We start from the raw sequence: 15,874 nt of genomic DNA on the forward strand, positions 1-15,874 counted from the left end.
TTCCGAATTCTCTCCGGCAGTGACCCACCACAATACCTCGTTCTTTGGACGAGAATGTTCGTGGGCGGTTTTACAAAGTGCCATAATGGCGCCCACGGCGATCGAAAGGGGATTGTGATGCTCCTTTTGGGACTTTCAAACAAGGACTTGTACAAGACATGCACGATAACCAATTCCATCTGATTGACAATGCTGCTCTAACTATCCAATCGCTGTCAAAGGCTCAGAGCCTTGCGAATTCCAGTTCTATACTGCTGCAAGCGCCACTTGCAGTTATTCCTAATGTCACAATTACTACGAAACCAAAAAGGAGTCTTGCTTTATCTTTCCCAGCAAGGGATCACGACCGACCCCATCTCCGCCAGAATCGCCCTTCCTTTTTGCCCATGCCCCGGTGTCCTTGCCTCCCAGAGTCCTCCCTCCTCGCAACCCGCCAATAATACACCGGCAGACCGCTGACCACAAATACAATGACGATGACCGTCTGGATAGGCTGCGCAACCACAGCCCGGCTAACCAGAAACAAAGAGACGCAGCAGAAGATGATGGGAGTGGCGATGAATGTGCGATAGGGCCTTTCCAGTCTGGGCTCGCGTATTCGCAGGACGATGAGGCCGAGGACTGTTAGAAAGTAGAAAGTGTATCCAGCGACGCCGTAGAATGTAAGCAGTGTTTCGAACTCGCCGAGGATAATGTAAATCATACAGAGGAACATATTCAGCAACATTGCGTTCACAGGGGTATATCCCAAGCCGATGGATTCATCTCCAAATATCCGGGCAAAGCTTTTCGAAAGCCATGACCTTTTGCGAGTTTTGGTCAACGATACAGGCGTCTCCGGACCAGACGAAGACCCAAATCCAATCTTCCCGAACACAGAAGGGATGTACCCCTCTCGTCCAGCAACGTAGACCAAGCGGCCAGAGGTGAATGTCGTGGCATTCAGTGCGCCGAAGCAGGACGCACTCACGATCAGCGCCAGGATGAGCGCTCCAATGGGACCGAAGACCTTGCTTCCAAACTGAACGGCAACAGTGTTGGATTTGTTGATGGTCTCTAAAGGTAAGACGAAGATGTATGCGACATTGGCCAGAAGATAGCATACGATGACGGCAGGCATGGCTGTGTGAAGGACTCTCGGTAGATCGCGTGCTGGGTTTTTAAACTCGCCAGTCACGTAGTTGGTGTTATCCCATCCGTCAAAAGCCCAGAGCCCAGCGTAGAGTGCAACGGCCCAACTGGAGATGTCGGTCGACGTGTTTTCAAACCAGTTGTGGTCGCGCCAGTCTTTATTGGCAGGGCCGTTGAAGGAGAGGCCGGTCACGGCTACGACGATGCCGATGATGGTCACTGCCACGAGTGCCACGAATTTGAAGAGCATAAACAGATCCCCCAACCGAGCAGCGAAGCGTGTCGAGACGCAGTTGAAAACTGTGACCAGCGCGAGGGCTGCCAAGGCGGGGATTTTGTTGATCCATGGATTGATGTCTTCGACCTCGGCGCCAATCGCTGCACGGACAACATATTCGCCAAATATAATGGCGATGATGGCAGCTCCGCCGGGTTTGAGGACGAGAATAGCCGACCAGGTGAACAGAAATCCCACCACCTCGCCAAAGATTTTAGCTAGATAGACCTGCGCACCTCCATTCAGTGGTATAGCACCTCCAAGTTCGGCATACGAAGCTGCGCCTGTCCATGCCAGCAGGCCAGAAATTGTCCACACCAGCAGTGCTGCGCCCGGAGATCCCACATGTGAATTCACTTGTGCTGGAGAAGAGAAAATCCCAGAACCTATAATCAACCCGACGACCAGCGAGAGCCCGTTGAGGTATGTCAAGGTCTTGTTCTTTTCCAGATTTTGCAACGCCCCACGTCTCTCAAGAGAAAGCGACACGGCCGACGGATTGCCTAGCGCGGTGTATCCTCCTCCTGCAGTCGAAGAAAGTGGGAACAGCGCAGGGGTGAAGTCAAAGGCGGATGAGACGGAGTAGGAGCGCCCATGAGCCAGGCCGCGAGCCGAGGCTGGGTTCGCACTGTCTAAGGGATCCTCGTTCTCGAGCGAGAGTCGTCTGGAGGAGGAAATACCGGAACGCGACGAATCCTCGGAGGTGGGCAGCTCATCGTGCTCGGAGTCGGCCAGGGAGGCAAGTTCTAGAGAATCTCTGCCGGGAAAATGAAGCGGCTTCTGGATTTCGGAGAAGCCAGGAGATGGTGGTGACATGGTGTGTCTGTTGGCCTCGAGGCAAGCTCGACGCTGTGAGGGTGAAGGTTTCACAAGGTGCCGGGGCTCATGGTGTCAAATTGTGATTCTCGTTGACAGTTCCTTTTTTCAGCGAAACTGCCTGTTGAGGGATATTCTTTCGATGGTCCTGATAACAGTCTTGGGATGGGCTTGGAGGAGGCCAGGCTGGACGTTGGACGGAGCCAAGCCGCTAATGCCGAAACAGGTTTTGATTGGTGGAGCTGGTATCGCCGCTTTTACTAGCTCTTACTTGTCCTTCTGTGCTGCCAACAGCGGGTGACAGGGGTCAGATTTCGCTTGCTGCGTGCGTGTTTGACAAAGCTAAATCCCGATTCTCCATCATCAGTAATCCACCGGTGCCGTGAGCTTCGGGCGGGCGCGATCGAATGACGAATGATGAAAGACGAGGAAAATTACTTGCCGAAGCTTGCAATCGCTTGCCTTGATGTCCTGCCGATAGTGGCTGCGTCTACACTGACCTTGTCGGAAACATCAACGATGATGAACTTGCGCAACTCGCCTCCCGTGGAGAAACTCGACGCCTCCGCGTCTTGCGCCCTGCACTTGATCGCGATGTCTGACAGATTCACTCCGCCATGATTGGTGTATGGACCTTGTTTTCCCTCATGTATCAGGCATCAGGCCAAGGCGTGCCGAACGGCGCGAGGTTCTTTTCGCGATAACGGGCTAGAGTCGACGTGATAGTCTGGTTGTGGCGCATTTGCTCGCTCTTAACGACTCTTTCTGGTTCGAAACGGTCCTGAATAGCTCGTGCATGGTTCAGACTCACCGGCCTAAAAGAGGAGCCCGACCGCTGTTGCCACTCCAAAGTTGCAACACAGACCTGGTCAGAGAGCACAATTGCACTTGAGAGATGAGAGAATAGATATCAGGGTGGAGAGTCGCGTCCTCTTATGGCCATTTGAAGCATAAGACGGAATTGCCGGGTCACCATTGATCTTCTGCGGCCCGCCTGCATCTCTCCCTGGGCAGCTTAACGCTATCCCACGCCGCAGAATTTGGAAGAGTTCTCCAATCGGAAAAGCACAAGGGCGCCCCTTCGCTCGTACTACATCAGTCCTGCACGTCGGCAGGACTAGCTACAGGGCATTAGCCACACGCGAGATGCCATAATCGCCTTCGCCTGCAGAAGATCGAACATTACCAAAGCGACGGGTCCAGGCTGCACTATAGGCAGGTTTCCTTAGTCATATTTATGGGGGATATCAAAGCATACGTGTATCTTTACATTGGAGGAAACTGGCCGTGACAAGTGGACTTTTGGGCTCCTGGATGCTTTACGCTACGGTACCTTGCTAACGGGCCTTCAGGACCATTCTCGGTATTGCCCTTATCATACGCATACGAGTCATTCCCATAAGAGTATATCTATCTCATTGGGAATAATTATTCATTCGCCTCTGCCGCAGAAGAAATCTTGCACCGACGCTCGCTCCCGTTCACAGACCCGTGACATGTCGCAACCAATTCATTTCGTGCACGAGACAAAGCCAGGGTCTTCATTGGATTCGAGTCAAGTACGTGCTCTCCGATCACACGTTCGGAAAGTCAACCTTGAAAGGTCAAACCAGAAGAGCACTCGGCGACTAGAGAATTTTCGCTCATTGACCATCACCGATTTTTCAGAGGGAGGCAAAGTGAAAAGCGGCAAGCGAAAACAACCCCCAAACGTGGATACCAGTCACTGTCTTGAACCGGAAATTGAAAACCTTCCGTCACGAGAAGGTGCCTCACAACAGTGTCCACTGAATCCCGGTGGTGCTGATACTCCCACGACGGCCTTTCAGTTCCTGTCGTCATCGACTGGTGACGGTCCTCCGAGACGGTGCAGCTGTGCGAGGACTCGCGCGAAGCCACTCAATTCCAAACTGCCGAGCTCGGGTCATATCCCGGTTGCGGGTGCATCGCCGTCCAACGATGAATGTCATCCATACGCGTCGCAGATTTCAAAAGCCATTGATCTTGACGAAACTCGGATCGACTATCTTCTCAGGAGTTGTACGTGTCTTATACTTCGCACACAGAAAGCCGATGTTGACCATCTTTAGGTGCCTTTCAAGTGGCGGCTGAGCCACTGCTCGTTTCTGGCCCTGTTGAGGGGGACTTGACTGCGCTCTCCCTATTTCCAGAGTGCTTGACTAACTCGGCATTTTTGTACGCCCTTCTCTATTCTATACTTCATATTCATAACTCCTGTAATACAACAAACGAGTCACTTCTGCTCAAGACAAAAGCCATCGAATGCTTGAGGGAAGATTTGCAGAAGGACAACCCCAATATTCGAGCCCTGTCGATTGGAACAATACTGCTTCTTTCCTGCGTTGCGGTATGCCAAACTCCTAACTTCTGGACGGGGAGGGCTAATCAGACAAAAGCATCACTGCGGTGACCTTGCTGAATCTTCAGCACATTTAGAAGGTCTCTACAAGCTTCTCGAACATTGTCATGCAGATGGCACGCAACTACGGTCTGAAGTCCTGCGCGCGGTTTTTTGGTTCGTCTAAGAAAATCAGCTTGGAAGGGGCCCTGTTGACCCCTTCGTTGCAGGCAACACCTTCTAGGTACTGCGCTCGTGTGCAGTCAACATCACTTCCAACAACCCGACCTTCGAGGTCTTCTCGGCCGATCCGAAGAATTCCCTACCGCCTCACTCCCCGCCCTGCCTCTTGGATTTGTTCTACACGAAGAAGTCATTAGCGGCGATGTCCTGCTGTGCGTTCGGAACCTGCTTCACCTCCAAGAGCTCGTCGCCACGAGTACTACCGATCAGGAGAAAATTGAAGGCCTACAAACATCTATCCAGTCCCGGCTTGTCTTCCACGAGGAGAATTGCAAGAAAATTGGCCCGATAGCAGAATGCTGTCGGCTGGCAGTATACATTGTCTGCTATGTGACAAACACCCCGACGTGGACTAGCGCTTTTGTGCCACTGAGACTGGCAGAGAAGCTCCTGGTACACCTTGGCAAGAGCTCGGGTACAGATTTGTGGCGCTACCGACGCGACTTATTTCTATGGTTGCTACTGGTCGGCATGTCCGTGGGCAAGGGTCGGAACTGTTTTGCAGTTGAGCTTGCCTCGCGCTATCAAGATTTTATTGACAAAACTATCGAAGATGTCCAAAAGTGGGATGAAGTGAAGGAGGGCCCCAAAGTCCTTCACAACCTTGTGAAACAGTTCATCTACGCTCAAGACTGGGTCGCAAAGAGGCATCTGATCTCTCGTTGGACGGATCTCGAGATGGGCGTCTTTCTGTGTGGTTCCGATGATGTTGACATTGAGATGGGAAGCGAAGAAACCAATACTCTCTTGCAAGAGCTGGTCCCGGATACTAACCTCTTTGAGTGACGCTGGGCAAAGGATGACAAACCTTGCATCCCCAATATTCAGCCTTACTGAGCAATAAGTCACGATTGTGGTCCTCGCGATTGGTCACGGCGAATGTTGATCACGATGGTGTTCACCAGCGCCTACTCTCTGGAAGCGCTGCAGAAAGTTGGTCATGCCGCATGAGCTATCAACTATGCGAGACGGGTGCCTATACAAGGGAAGCACGTCATTGCTGGTCACACCCGCACAGTCTTCAAACAGTTCTCCACCATTCTGTTTCGTCTCAAAACACGATCTCCCCATACCGATCTCCTATTGTTGACCTGTGAGTGTTCCATCCATCAATTGAACACAGTACCGAGACGGCATAGACCTGGGGGCCCAGGCGGACGACCCAGGATTGATGCGTCACTCGAGATGCCAGCCTTTTGGTTGCTTTGCCTCTTGACCTTTCTCTGTCCTTGTGTCTCTCGTCAAACCCAGCCAGCCCGCCGAAATTGGAGTCCCAGCACATACCATCCGACAAAGCTCCACGAAATCAAGGGTGTGATACCAGTTCATAGCTGTGACAAGCGTTTACAGGTTGTCTTTACATGTTGTTTCACAATTGAGCACCGAATTTACACCAGCGAAGCCGGCTGGTTTCTCTTGGAATCAGACCATGTAGTCTATAGTTGAAGACTAGTCAAATGTTGTTGCCCCAAAGCCGTCGGCTTCGATAGCGGTTGGAAGAGCTGAGCTTGCGAGTCATGTCTGGTTACATCGCGCATGTCGTCTCCTGCTTTGACATCAATGGCATCATACGAGAGTGATTGCGAGAACAGCCCATGAATAATTTCGTCTCTATTTACATTAAGCTTTTTGTTAGCCTCGAGCTTCTTTGTTATACACCGGGGGGTGTGGACGTTGCTTCATTTACCGGGGTTTCAAAACGCCGCGAACGGCGGTCCAGAATTCGCCGCCTCATCCCGTAAGCGAAGCAGGACGGGGCACGTCTCGGATTTTCTTTGTCTTCTGGTGATTGTCGTGTCTCCCACAAAGAAGAAGAAGAAGAAGAATGGCCAGGTCTACAGGGGATATGTGGCCCCGAACCGGCGGAGCTCGAACCGGTTTACCTCTACCTAGGTATTGTATTCAACGTAATTGTTTCCACTAGTAACAACCCCATCCTGCGAGAAACGGGTCTTTGGGAACCTTGGACAAATCCATTGTACTCCTGCCATGATCCCTTTGCGAATCCCTTTGATCTATTTTGTTTTTTTTTTTGTTTCGCTGGCAGCGCTTTCTGGTTTCGGGAATGACAATACATTCCGCATTGGGAAGGGGCTCTAACCCTGACTAGGTACCTATGATTGTTTCCCGCCGAGCCGCCGCCTAAATCTTGGCGCCCGCCCACAACTCGGCCGGCCCCCACTACTCCCTTAAGAAATACTACCCGTACCCCGTACCTAGTAGCCTTGCACCAGTACGAGTTACGAGTAGGTATGGTACCCACATGGTGCAACTGCTGTTAAAGGCATATGGTGGAGTCTCGGAAGTTGGGTAATATATGTACGAGGGACCTCGTGTACTCTTTGAGTTGCTTTATTGACAAAGCATTGTGACGTTCTCGGTCAATAGGTAGGCTAAACAACGAGTCTACCTAGGTAGATGTCTCGTATATACATATTCCCCTTTACCTACCCACCAATCCAGAAGACTCAGCCAGCTGGCCGGGCGGGGAGGAAATACGAGGTACACTTCATACACACAACATACCCTTGCCACCCATGCAAGGCCCGGCGCGGAGAGTGGAGCGCCTCGACGCTCGTACAGCTTAGATAATGAAGGATCCCAGGGTTGTCGGCTGACCAAGCTTGCATACCTGGATACCCGCACACCTGCATCCTTGTGACAAGTACCTAGGTATATGCGGGAATCTATCGGGTTCATAGGTAAAATAGTGGCTGACCACCGGAATTAAGGCCAGGCCCGGCTGAGCTCCCTGTATCTGCAACAGCGTGCACGGAGCAGACCACTTTGCAGTGACTGCGTCCCATTGTTTGAAGACTTCTTCCAGAATTTTGAAGTCTATGGACCTGTTTCGCTTTTTTTTGGCCTCGATGCAGACTTTCTATCCTGGAATTTCCTCACTTAGTCGACCTCCTCAGGAGCGGGGATCGCCTCGCCCTCATTTCACCTGTTTCGCACCGCAGAACACTGGACAAAAGGACTATGTGTGGGATTTTCCAACAGAGACATGCCAAACCTCGTCCTGATCTAAACACCACTGGTGCCAGCTCTACTGTCTGCACAGCAACCTTCCGTCTCCCTGTTGATTTTGTTGGCCCTTCCCCAGCAGCTCCTTGCACCAGCTCTACAGCATTTCCCGAGCCCCAACTTTCTCAAACAGCACGCACCAAGAACTCGTTGCTCTCATTCATGTACAGTGACGGCCGCCTCTCCAGCTCCTTTGTAATCTTCTTCTAACTTTGAAGCTGCGAAGAGCCCGTCAGACCGAAGCTGGTTTCGTCTCGTCGGGAGATGCTAAGTCGCACACCTATTGTTCCCTTGTTCCTTTTGTTGTTCTGTTGTCTTTTGGACATGAGATGGATCCGCTCCCGTGCTATGGCTCGTCTATGCCTTCCATTAGAGCAGCATGTTTCTCGATATTGACCAATTCAGACACAACCATGTCGAGGCTGCTGTCACTGATAATGTCGTCAAAATGACCAGTGTAAGGGACGGTCATAACCAACAACGTCCCCAACCCCGACAAATCAATTTTCACAGAGTATTCGAGCTCCAGGACAGGTATGCCACCTGCGCGTTGCTCCAGCTGAAAACCGCATCGTTCCAGACTCTCGAGCTCAAGTTGGATCGTGCCTTCGTTCTCCATGGTTCCGAATTCTCTGTTTGTCAAGATGTCAAGTTTGAGAGTAAGCGGGAAGACTGGATTTTCCGTGATGACCGTACGTCTGTTGGAAAACTGCTGATTGAGGTTGCCCAAATCTGCACCCTCTTCAACCAGGATCTGTGCTGTACCCTCGTGATCAAGGTGGCGGAAGCTGCTCGTGGAGTTAAGGCGATACATAAGGTCAGCGCGGGCAACTTTTCTCATGATGTTCTTTTGAGTTGCAAGAGCCAAGAATCCGCCCTGTGCGACGACAGGCGTTTTAGCCAAGTCGCTCACCATCTCCACATTAACTCCCTGTCGTGAGTAACGGTCCACAAAAGCTGCAAATACGTAAGGCGGGCGACTTCCCCATCCAGTCAGAACAATGGTCGCAGACTGCCTCTGAAGGCGCCTCAGTGTCTTGTCCACAACGTGGAATATGTTCTTCAGCCAGTCACAGAATATTCTTTGCATCACCCCTCCTTTTACAAGGAGACCGTCCTCAGTGACCAAAAAATCGGGGTATTCAGTTTCTTGAATTCCATGACAATCACGAGTTGACAGGTGGGTCTTGTAAGAAGTCGTGATTACAAAAGCTTGCGGGTTTTTTCCAGCAATTCTTTTGTGGAATTCGAATTCTGATGAAAAAAATTCCAACACGTCGTCAAATTCGAGTGCAGTGCTAGCCAACCCAAGCAAAGCCTCGAGCACTTGTCGTGGTACTTGTGTCCGCAAATGCTCTATGAACATTTTGTTGATCTTGACTGAGCCGTCAAGAGTGCTGACGCCCCTATCTCCCTTGAGCATGAGAGTCTTTTCACCAATGTCGCCTGGGCACACATAGCAGAGATCTGTCGTGCCTCCGCCGATGTCTACCACGAGCATGGTTGCAAGCTCATGTATGTTCTCTAGACTGGTTTGTCTTTGTGTCAGTTGGGTAGCGACATGAAACATTGCGGCTGATTGTGCCTCAAAAAGGACGCAAGTACTCTTTGGGAAACCGGCAGCATGCAACAGGTTACGGCATGTATCCAGGATGGAGTGCTCAGGCCCATATAAATCCAACATCGAGTACTCGTATCCTATCGCAGGGGCGGAAACCGCGACATCAGCATGCTTCTGGAACAATCTTATCACCTTTTCCACCTCAATATTGTGGGTTGTGGTATAAAGTTTCATTGTGAGATGCCAAAGGAAGTTGAAGAACAAGGTGATCAAATCCTCCATCGAGTTCACTTCGCAGTGTCTGAATTCCCCTGTCAGAGGATCTTGTGTGTACATTTTTTGGCTGAGGGATTGGATGCGGATTTTGCTCAAAGCCGCGTTGTGCTTTGCCTTAATAGACTTGAACATATTCGCCGTGAACTCGTCCTGGGGCCTGATCATGTGGGGGTAGCAAACTCATCTTCATGAGCTCGAATCTGGCAAGAAGGCGATCGGAAGGTTCAAGACCTGCGAATTCTTCGCCGAACTTGAGCACCATTCTCTTGCATCCGTCCTTGGAGGTGTCTCTCAATACAACCGCGGCTGATGGTATCCTAATGCGAGCTTCGGCTCCTGGGCGGCGTACTATATTCTTGGCCAGCAGTTGACCCGATAGTGGTATTTGACCGACGACGCCATCGTCATAGCAGACTGAGGAACTTGTGGTGCCAAAGTCGACACTAACTAGGATGCGAGCTTTTTTGGATGAGTCTGAGCAGCTCTGTTTGTTCTGTTCGAGGTGGCTGCTTTTGCTTCGAATGACAAATTGTTTCACGTTAGGGTCGGAGGTGGGCAGGTGACAGGAATCCATGATGCAGTTGGAGAACCCTAACGAGACAGGAGACCAGAGGAGTGGGATGAGGGTATCTGACCAGATAAGGAGGAAGGAGAGCGAGATTTGGGATAAAGGATGAAGCCAGGTGAATTTGGCAGCTTGCAGGCAAGGCGCAGACGGTGTGTAGGAAGTGAGGGCTGCGATGATACGAAGTGACATGTTCCATCTTCACTTGAAAAAGTGAAGTGGCCGCTTGTGCAGTCCAGCAATCGGGGCAGCAAACATGTTATTGTGGTTGTGAATTGCCATTATGACCAGATGTGGTCCTTGCAATCAATGAGTCGACCTCCTCAATCTCAATCAATCAATCAATCAATCAAGTCCTCAATCATTCATTCATTCAATCAATGGTTCTCAATCATTCAATCAATATCAGCAGTCCTTCAATCCATGTCCTCCTCTCCTCCAGACAAAGAAAACGGGTCCCCATTGAATCATTGATTGAGTCATGGAATGCCCCCAGACGCTTCCTTTAGGCTGACCATAACTCCAGACAAAGAGGATGACGATGATGCCGGATGCAGAAGCTCTTCCAGTCAACATAAAGTAGCTGCAGCTCCCCTTATTGCTTTCTCCTTGTGAGCCTCAGTTTCTTCCTCATCTCCTCTCATCCCATCACTCCTCGAGTCACCACGTCTCCCTCCAGATACCGTCGCAGTATAAATCTATCACTGCTTGGCTCACAGCTCATCGCTGCCGCGCCCACCATGCCGAAGAACAAAGGTCATCTGCAATGGAACCCTGCTGCCGAGAGGCTCCTGTTGGAGTGGGTGGAGCAGAATAAAGGCCCGGATGGACCACTGCGGCAGAATTTCGACCTGGCCTTGGATGAAGTAGCGACACGTCTCCAAGATCAATTCCCCACCGCCGCTCATCTCAGTGGCGTTACGCTGAAGCGCAGGATCAACGACAAACTGAGAAGGGTATGGACCAAGTACAGGTTGACCAAGTACCAAACCACGCCCTTTACAGCCACCGTCTTCTTCGACGAGGGCATAGCAGCTCTGGATCAGGGAAAGTTAGGGTCTAGCATGGCGGATCTTTTCCCATTGGACGAAGAGCCTCAAGAGGACACCGCAAGTGCAGACAACAACCCACCTCCGGCAGACCAGGCCGGGACAAACCGCAAGACCAAGAGGAAGGCTGATTCTAGCATCGATCCAGTGGAGTGCTCGTCACCAAAACGTGCAAAGTCAACGGAGCGAGATCGGAGCGCAACGCCAGCCTCTTCCAGTGATGACTCCCTCAGAATCGAGACACAAGATGTTAATGAGCCGGAGCCCGACATCCAGATACATGGTGTTAATGAGCCGCAACCTGAGACAGATGATGTTGATGAGCCACAACCAGAGATCCAGACTCATGTCAATGCTGGGCCGCCTCCCGAAGTTCAACCAAATGTCGTTGAAGACACTGCCACCGCTGCGCAGATCCGTTTTGCAGGATCTCAGACACATCTGGCAACTCAAACCCCCACTTCTCTGCCGAAAACTACTCCAGCAGGCTCTCTTAGTTCGCTGCTGGCCCCGTCAGGGATCCCCGGGTTTGGACCTGATACTCCTTCGTGGGATCTTGTTCCTCTGTTTTGCAGAGATCATTATCAAAGTCTGCAGGAGCTTCTGGGGACTGCGGTTCCGCAACCTTTCCATAAGGAAGTCCAAACAGCCATGGAAGGTACCCGTGTGCGGATCGAATCTGCTGTCTCAATCTACTTTCGCTCCGCGAGACTGGCGCAGGACCAACCCATCATCTTCGATCCTCTGCATGTCTACCCAGAGAAGCTCGCAGCACTGCTGAACTTGGTCGTCCAACCATGGCATCGCCACGAATTCCAGTCAATGCAAACGAGAACCACAGCAATCACGTGGAAGCACCTTGCTCAGTCACTGGTTGGTCAAGCAGTCACTGCGTGGTGCTTAACCTCAGGACCAAGCGCTGAGTCCTTCTTCAGTGACTCGATGGAAAACATATTTCAGGACGTCCACGAAAAATGTGAGTGTTACTATAGTTCGCTCCGACTGAAGTTGAGCGCTGCTGACTGCTGCAGACTTCGGGCCTCTCATGGCGGCTAATTTGAGAGAGAAGCTTTGGGAGAGATACATTGATAAACACTTGCTTCCACGCAATCACGAACGTGCCGCACAAATGGCTTCTCTGGCACTCGAGTGTCTTGATCACATTCTGCCTCCTCCGACTCGCCTCCTAGGTGGTAAAGTGGTTTCGGGCGTGCGGTCATGTCAACCAGTTAATCAAGTGCCAACTGCTGATGGACAAGCCGGCTACCGTCCCTTCCAGGAGCCTCCCGCGCGTGCCGATTTCCTCGGGCGGCTAACTGAAATTTTTGAATATGCTCTCAATTGGCGGATGGGCGAGTCTAAGAATCTCAACATTACTTATGGCTTCGAGTTCCCATGTTTCGGGCAGACCTTCAAGGCGGAAAAGATGGATAGGCGCTCTGGGCTTCTGAAGAGAGAGGAAGGGCGTGTCTGTCTGGGCTTCTCTCCAATTGTGACGTGGAGCATCCGAAGGAAGGTGCTGGGAGATTATATGGAGGAGAGTGTGGTTTCGCCTGCAACGGTGCTGATGATAGAGTCAGAGGAGCCAGAGGAGCCAGAGGAGTCAGTGGATCAACAGCCATAAAGGCTTGCACGATGTTAGCATGAGTCGGGTGGCTGACCCTCGGGACTCTTCTAATGGTGATTGAGATCGTGTTGTTGGATGGTGTGGCGAAGAGGACGATCGGGAGCAATGGTGATACTCAGCAATATCCAGATACCTAGGTAGATTCTACCGCAATCAAAGCGCCCCTGATCCTAGAGACGTTTGATCTCGGCCCCCATCCTGCATGGAGTTCTTGAGTGCTTTTCCGGTTCTCCCCCACTGAATACTGGCTGCCGCACGACTGAGTCTGAATGCTTGAGCCTCTTTAGCCGAGATCTCGTTTTGGGGCTGCCCTTAGCCCTTATTGGTTGTCGAATATGTATTCCAGCCCACCTTCCATCGACGACTGTCAATCTACTCGACATGCCCTTGTCTAGCACTTCCCAGAATCTTTTTGCTCGATAACTACTGCGGGCGACTACAACACGCGTTTTCGTACCCTTTCCAATTGTTCCCACTGGCGCCTGGAACTTTTCGTTAATGATCTGTTTTGCCTTGCTTCCCCTTCTTCTTCCTCCGGAGGCGGCGAAAGCAGCGTGTCCCGGCCGGCACCCCAGCAGTGTACAGCCAATAAAAGAAAAAGAAACCCCTGCCCTCGAGAATCGGAATTGCGGGGGCCCATTACAGATGTTTCCAGCGGAACGGCTTTCACAAGATCCTGCTCTCCCCGTCGGCAGAAACTTTTGGTGGTTGGTTGGATTTGGCTGGGTTTCCCCGATTGGGGAATTCGATACCTGCGGTTTCGGGAATTGTTCCAGAAGGCTGGCAGTGTGTGTTGATCACGAAGTCCAAAGGACCGTATCCCCCCAGCGCAATCCAATCGTGATGGAGGAAAATCCCATATTTCCCAGAGCCCTGTTGTGTCTTGATGCATGCTGACAAAGGTGGGACGTTGGTCATAAACTCTGACCCGTCGTGTATGCTTCGCACTATTGTTACATCAGACTTCTTTCTCCATGCCGCAGCCAATTAAAGAGAGCACAGCTGTTTGCAAGGGGAGCCTGGTCAGGTTTGGCACGGCGGCGACGAGGGGTCAGGGAACCACCAGTTGATTCCGGCTGCCGGAAGCGAATTTGAACGTCAGGAAAAGTCCAAGTGGGACAGGGTTCATCATAGTAATCGGTCTGCATGGCTACTTCGGTGATAACCGATCAAACAACAAACACGAATTCTAGGCCGTCCGTATTGCTGACTGACTCAGCCCATGGAGATGGTTGAAAAGCTGGGAATCCCACCGGCGCGAACCCATTGACAAAGCCCCGACTCAATCAGTGAGAAGTCAATCCCCAGCCTCGAATCCAACAACTCAACTTAAGACCTTGAGCGCCTCGTCCATCTTTAGCAATGGCTCCTCGCAACGTCAACCTCCACCCTGATAACCACCTCCCTGGTGCTCTGGAATCCGCCGCATTTGATGTGGTCGTTATTGGTTCTGGTCCCGTGGGCCGTCAAGTGGCCTCCAAGACCGCCGAAGCTGGTCTCTCCTCCGTCATAATCGAGGAGGAGCTCTGGGGCGGTGAATGCCCTTTTTGGGCCTGTATGCCCTCAAAGGCAATCCTGCGCCCGGGAGAAGCACTTGCCGCTGCTCGTCAGGTTGGAGGGGCTAGGCAGCTGATTGCAGCTGATCGACTTGTCGATGTCCAAGGTGTTTTCGAGCGACGTGACAAAGTCACGCACAAATGGGACGACGAGTTCTTTGTGAACTTGTCGTTGAAGCAGAAATGTTCCGTCGTGCGCGGCAAAGGGTCAATAATTGCTGAAAAGAAGGTGCTGGTCAAGAACATTAACGGCCAGGAAAAGACATTAGTCGCCAACCACGCGGTTGTCATTGCCACTGGTTCAGACCCAGTCATCCCTAGGGAGATCAAGGGCATTGATCAGGTCAATTACTGGACTCCCAGAGATGCCACCGCAGCAGATACAGTACCTGAGCATCTGATCATCGTGGGATCAGGTGTGGTGGGCTGCGAGATCGCCACCGCATATTCGACTTTCGGCAGCAAGGTCACCATGATCGGCGCAACAGCTGAGCTTTTGAGCCGTTACGAACCCGAAGCTGGGAAGCGCGTCCGAGAGGCATTGAAAGCTCGCAATGTTGACTTTCATTTGTCTTCAAGAGTGGCCGAGGCCTGGAAAGAAGTCGACGGCAAGATTTCTGTGAAGCTGGGTTCCGGACAGGTCGTCAATGGCTCCAACCTCCTCATAGCCACCGGCAGAAAACCTCGCACAAAGACCATCGGCTTAGAAAACGTTGGCCTGACTGGTTCTCTGGTCGTCGATCAGACCATGTGCGCCTCCGCCGCGGGAGGTGCTTGGATATATGCAATTGGTGACGCAAACGGCAGGGCTCCTTTGACGCATATGGGTGAATATCAGGGGCGAATCGCAGCAGCGGCCATTATTGCTCGCGCTGCGGGAGTTGATTTACAAGGGCCTGAGCCATGGAGCGAGTTCGCTGCCACATCAGATCAGGTCGCCGTTTCGCAGGTCGTGGTGACGGATCCAAATGTTGCCACGGTCGGTTTGACTTTGGCGGAAGCTTTGAAAAGCGGCATAAAGGCCGTGGAGGTGGCTGTGCCATTCAATTTCCCAGGTGCTTGGGTATATGCTGAGTTCGACTACGACGGCTGGGCTCAATGGGTCGTAGACTCAGAGAGGAATGTGCTTGTCGGGGCGACGTTCGTGGGAAGGGAAGTGGGCGATCTCCTCCATGGCAGCACCGTTGCAATTGTTGGTCAAGTTCCTCTTGATCGACTGAAGCATGCTGTCCCCAGCTTCCCCACCAGGAGTGAAATATATGGAATGCTGCTGGAAAAGTGGTTCGAGATGCGAAAGTAAAGCTCACAATGGTAGCGGGCAGAGAATGAGCTCTTGAATGGATTGGATTGCGTCTCCGGATTAGAATAGTTCCCTTCACTTGGGCTA

At 51.8% G+C, this 15,874-nt stretch overlaps 6 protein-coding genes across 6 annotated transcripts; 3 read left to right on the forward strand and 3 right to left on the reverse strand.

The window, feature by feature from the left end:
• Nucleotides 1–340: 340 nt before the first annotated feature.
• Z520_07387 (uncharacterized protein) lies at nucleotides 341–2,224 on the reverse strand (the record flags this gene model as incomplete). The annotated part of the gene is made up of 1 exon (XM_016777885.1): nucleotides 341–2,224. One exon carries the CDS (start codon nucleotides 2,222–2,224, stop codon nucleotides 341–343), a length of 1,884 nt encoding a protein of 627 aa, XP_016630791.1.
• A 1,496-nt stretch (nucleotides 2,225–3,720) lies between these two features.
• Nucleotides 3,721–5,612, forward strand: Z520_07388 (uncharacterized protein; the record flags this gene model as incomplete). Its single annotated transcript, XM_016777886.1, has 4 exons — nucleotides 3,721–4,264; nucleotides 4,315–4,592; nucleotides 4,642–4,760; nucleotides 4,814–5,612. 4 exons carry the CDS (start codon nucleotides 3,721–3,723, stop codon nucleotides 5,610–5,612), a joined length of 1,740 nt encoding a protein of 579 aa, XP_016630792.1.
• A 2,587-nt stretch (nucleotides 5,613–8,199) lies between these two features.
• Z520_07389 (uncharacterized protein) lies at nucleotides 8,200–9,354 on the reverse strand (the record flags this gene model as incomplete). Its single annotated transcript, XM_016777887.1, has 1 exon — nucleotides 8,200–9,354. One exon carries the CDS (start codon nucleotides 9,352–9,354, stop codon nucleotides 8,200–8,202), a length of 1,155 nt encoding a protein of 384 aa, XP_016630793.1.
• Nucleotides 9,355–9,805: 451 nt separating this feature from the next.
• On the reverse strand, nucleotides 9,806–10,264 carry Z520_07390 (uncharacterized protein; the record flags this gene model as incomplete). The annotated part of the gene is made up of 1 exon (XM_016777888.1): nucleotides 9,806–10,264. One exon carries the CDS (start codon nucleotides 10,262–10,264, stop codon nucleotides 9,806–9,808), a length of 459 nt encoding a protein of 152 aa, XP_016630794.1.
• A 731-nt stretch (nucleotides 10,265–10,995) lies between these two features.
• Z520_07391 (uncharacterized protein) lies at nucleotides 10,996–12,928 on the forward strand (the record flags this gene model as incomplete). The annotated part of the gene is made up of 2 exons (XM_016777889.1): nucleotides 10,996–12,280; nucleotides 12,336–12,928. 2 exons carry the CDS (start codon nucleotides 10,996–10,998, stop codon nucleotides 12,926–12,928), a joined length of 1,878 nt encoding a protein of 625 aa, XP_016630795.1.
• A 1,365-nt stretch (nucleotides 12,929–14,293) lies between these two features.
• On the forward strand, nucleotides 14,294–15,787 carry Z520_07392 (uncharacterized protein; the record flags this gene model as incomplete). Its single annotated transcript, XM_016777890.1, has 1 exon — nucleotides 14,294–15,787. One exon carries the CDS (start codon nucleotides 14,294–14,296, stop codon nucleotides 15,785–15,787), a length of 1,494 nt encoding a protein of 497 aa, XP_016630796.1.
• Between the last annotated feature and the right edge of the window lie 87 nt (nucleotides 15,788–15,874).

This window comes from Fonsecaea multimorphosa, assembly GCF_000836435.1.
Source record: "Fonsecaea multimorphosa CBS 102226 unplaced genomic scaffold supercont1.15, whole genome shotgun sequence".
Classification (NCBI taxonomy): domain Eukaryota; kingdom Fungi; phylum Ascomycota; class Eurotiomycetes; order Chaetothyriales; family Herpotrichiellaceae; genus Fonsecaea; species Fonsecaea multimorphosa.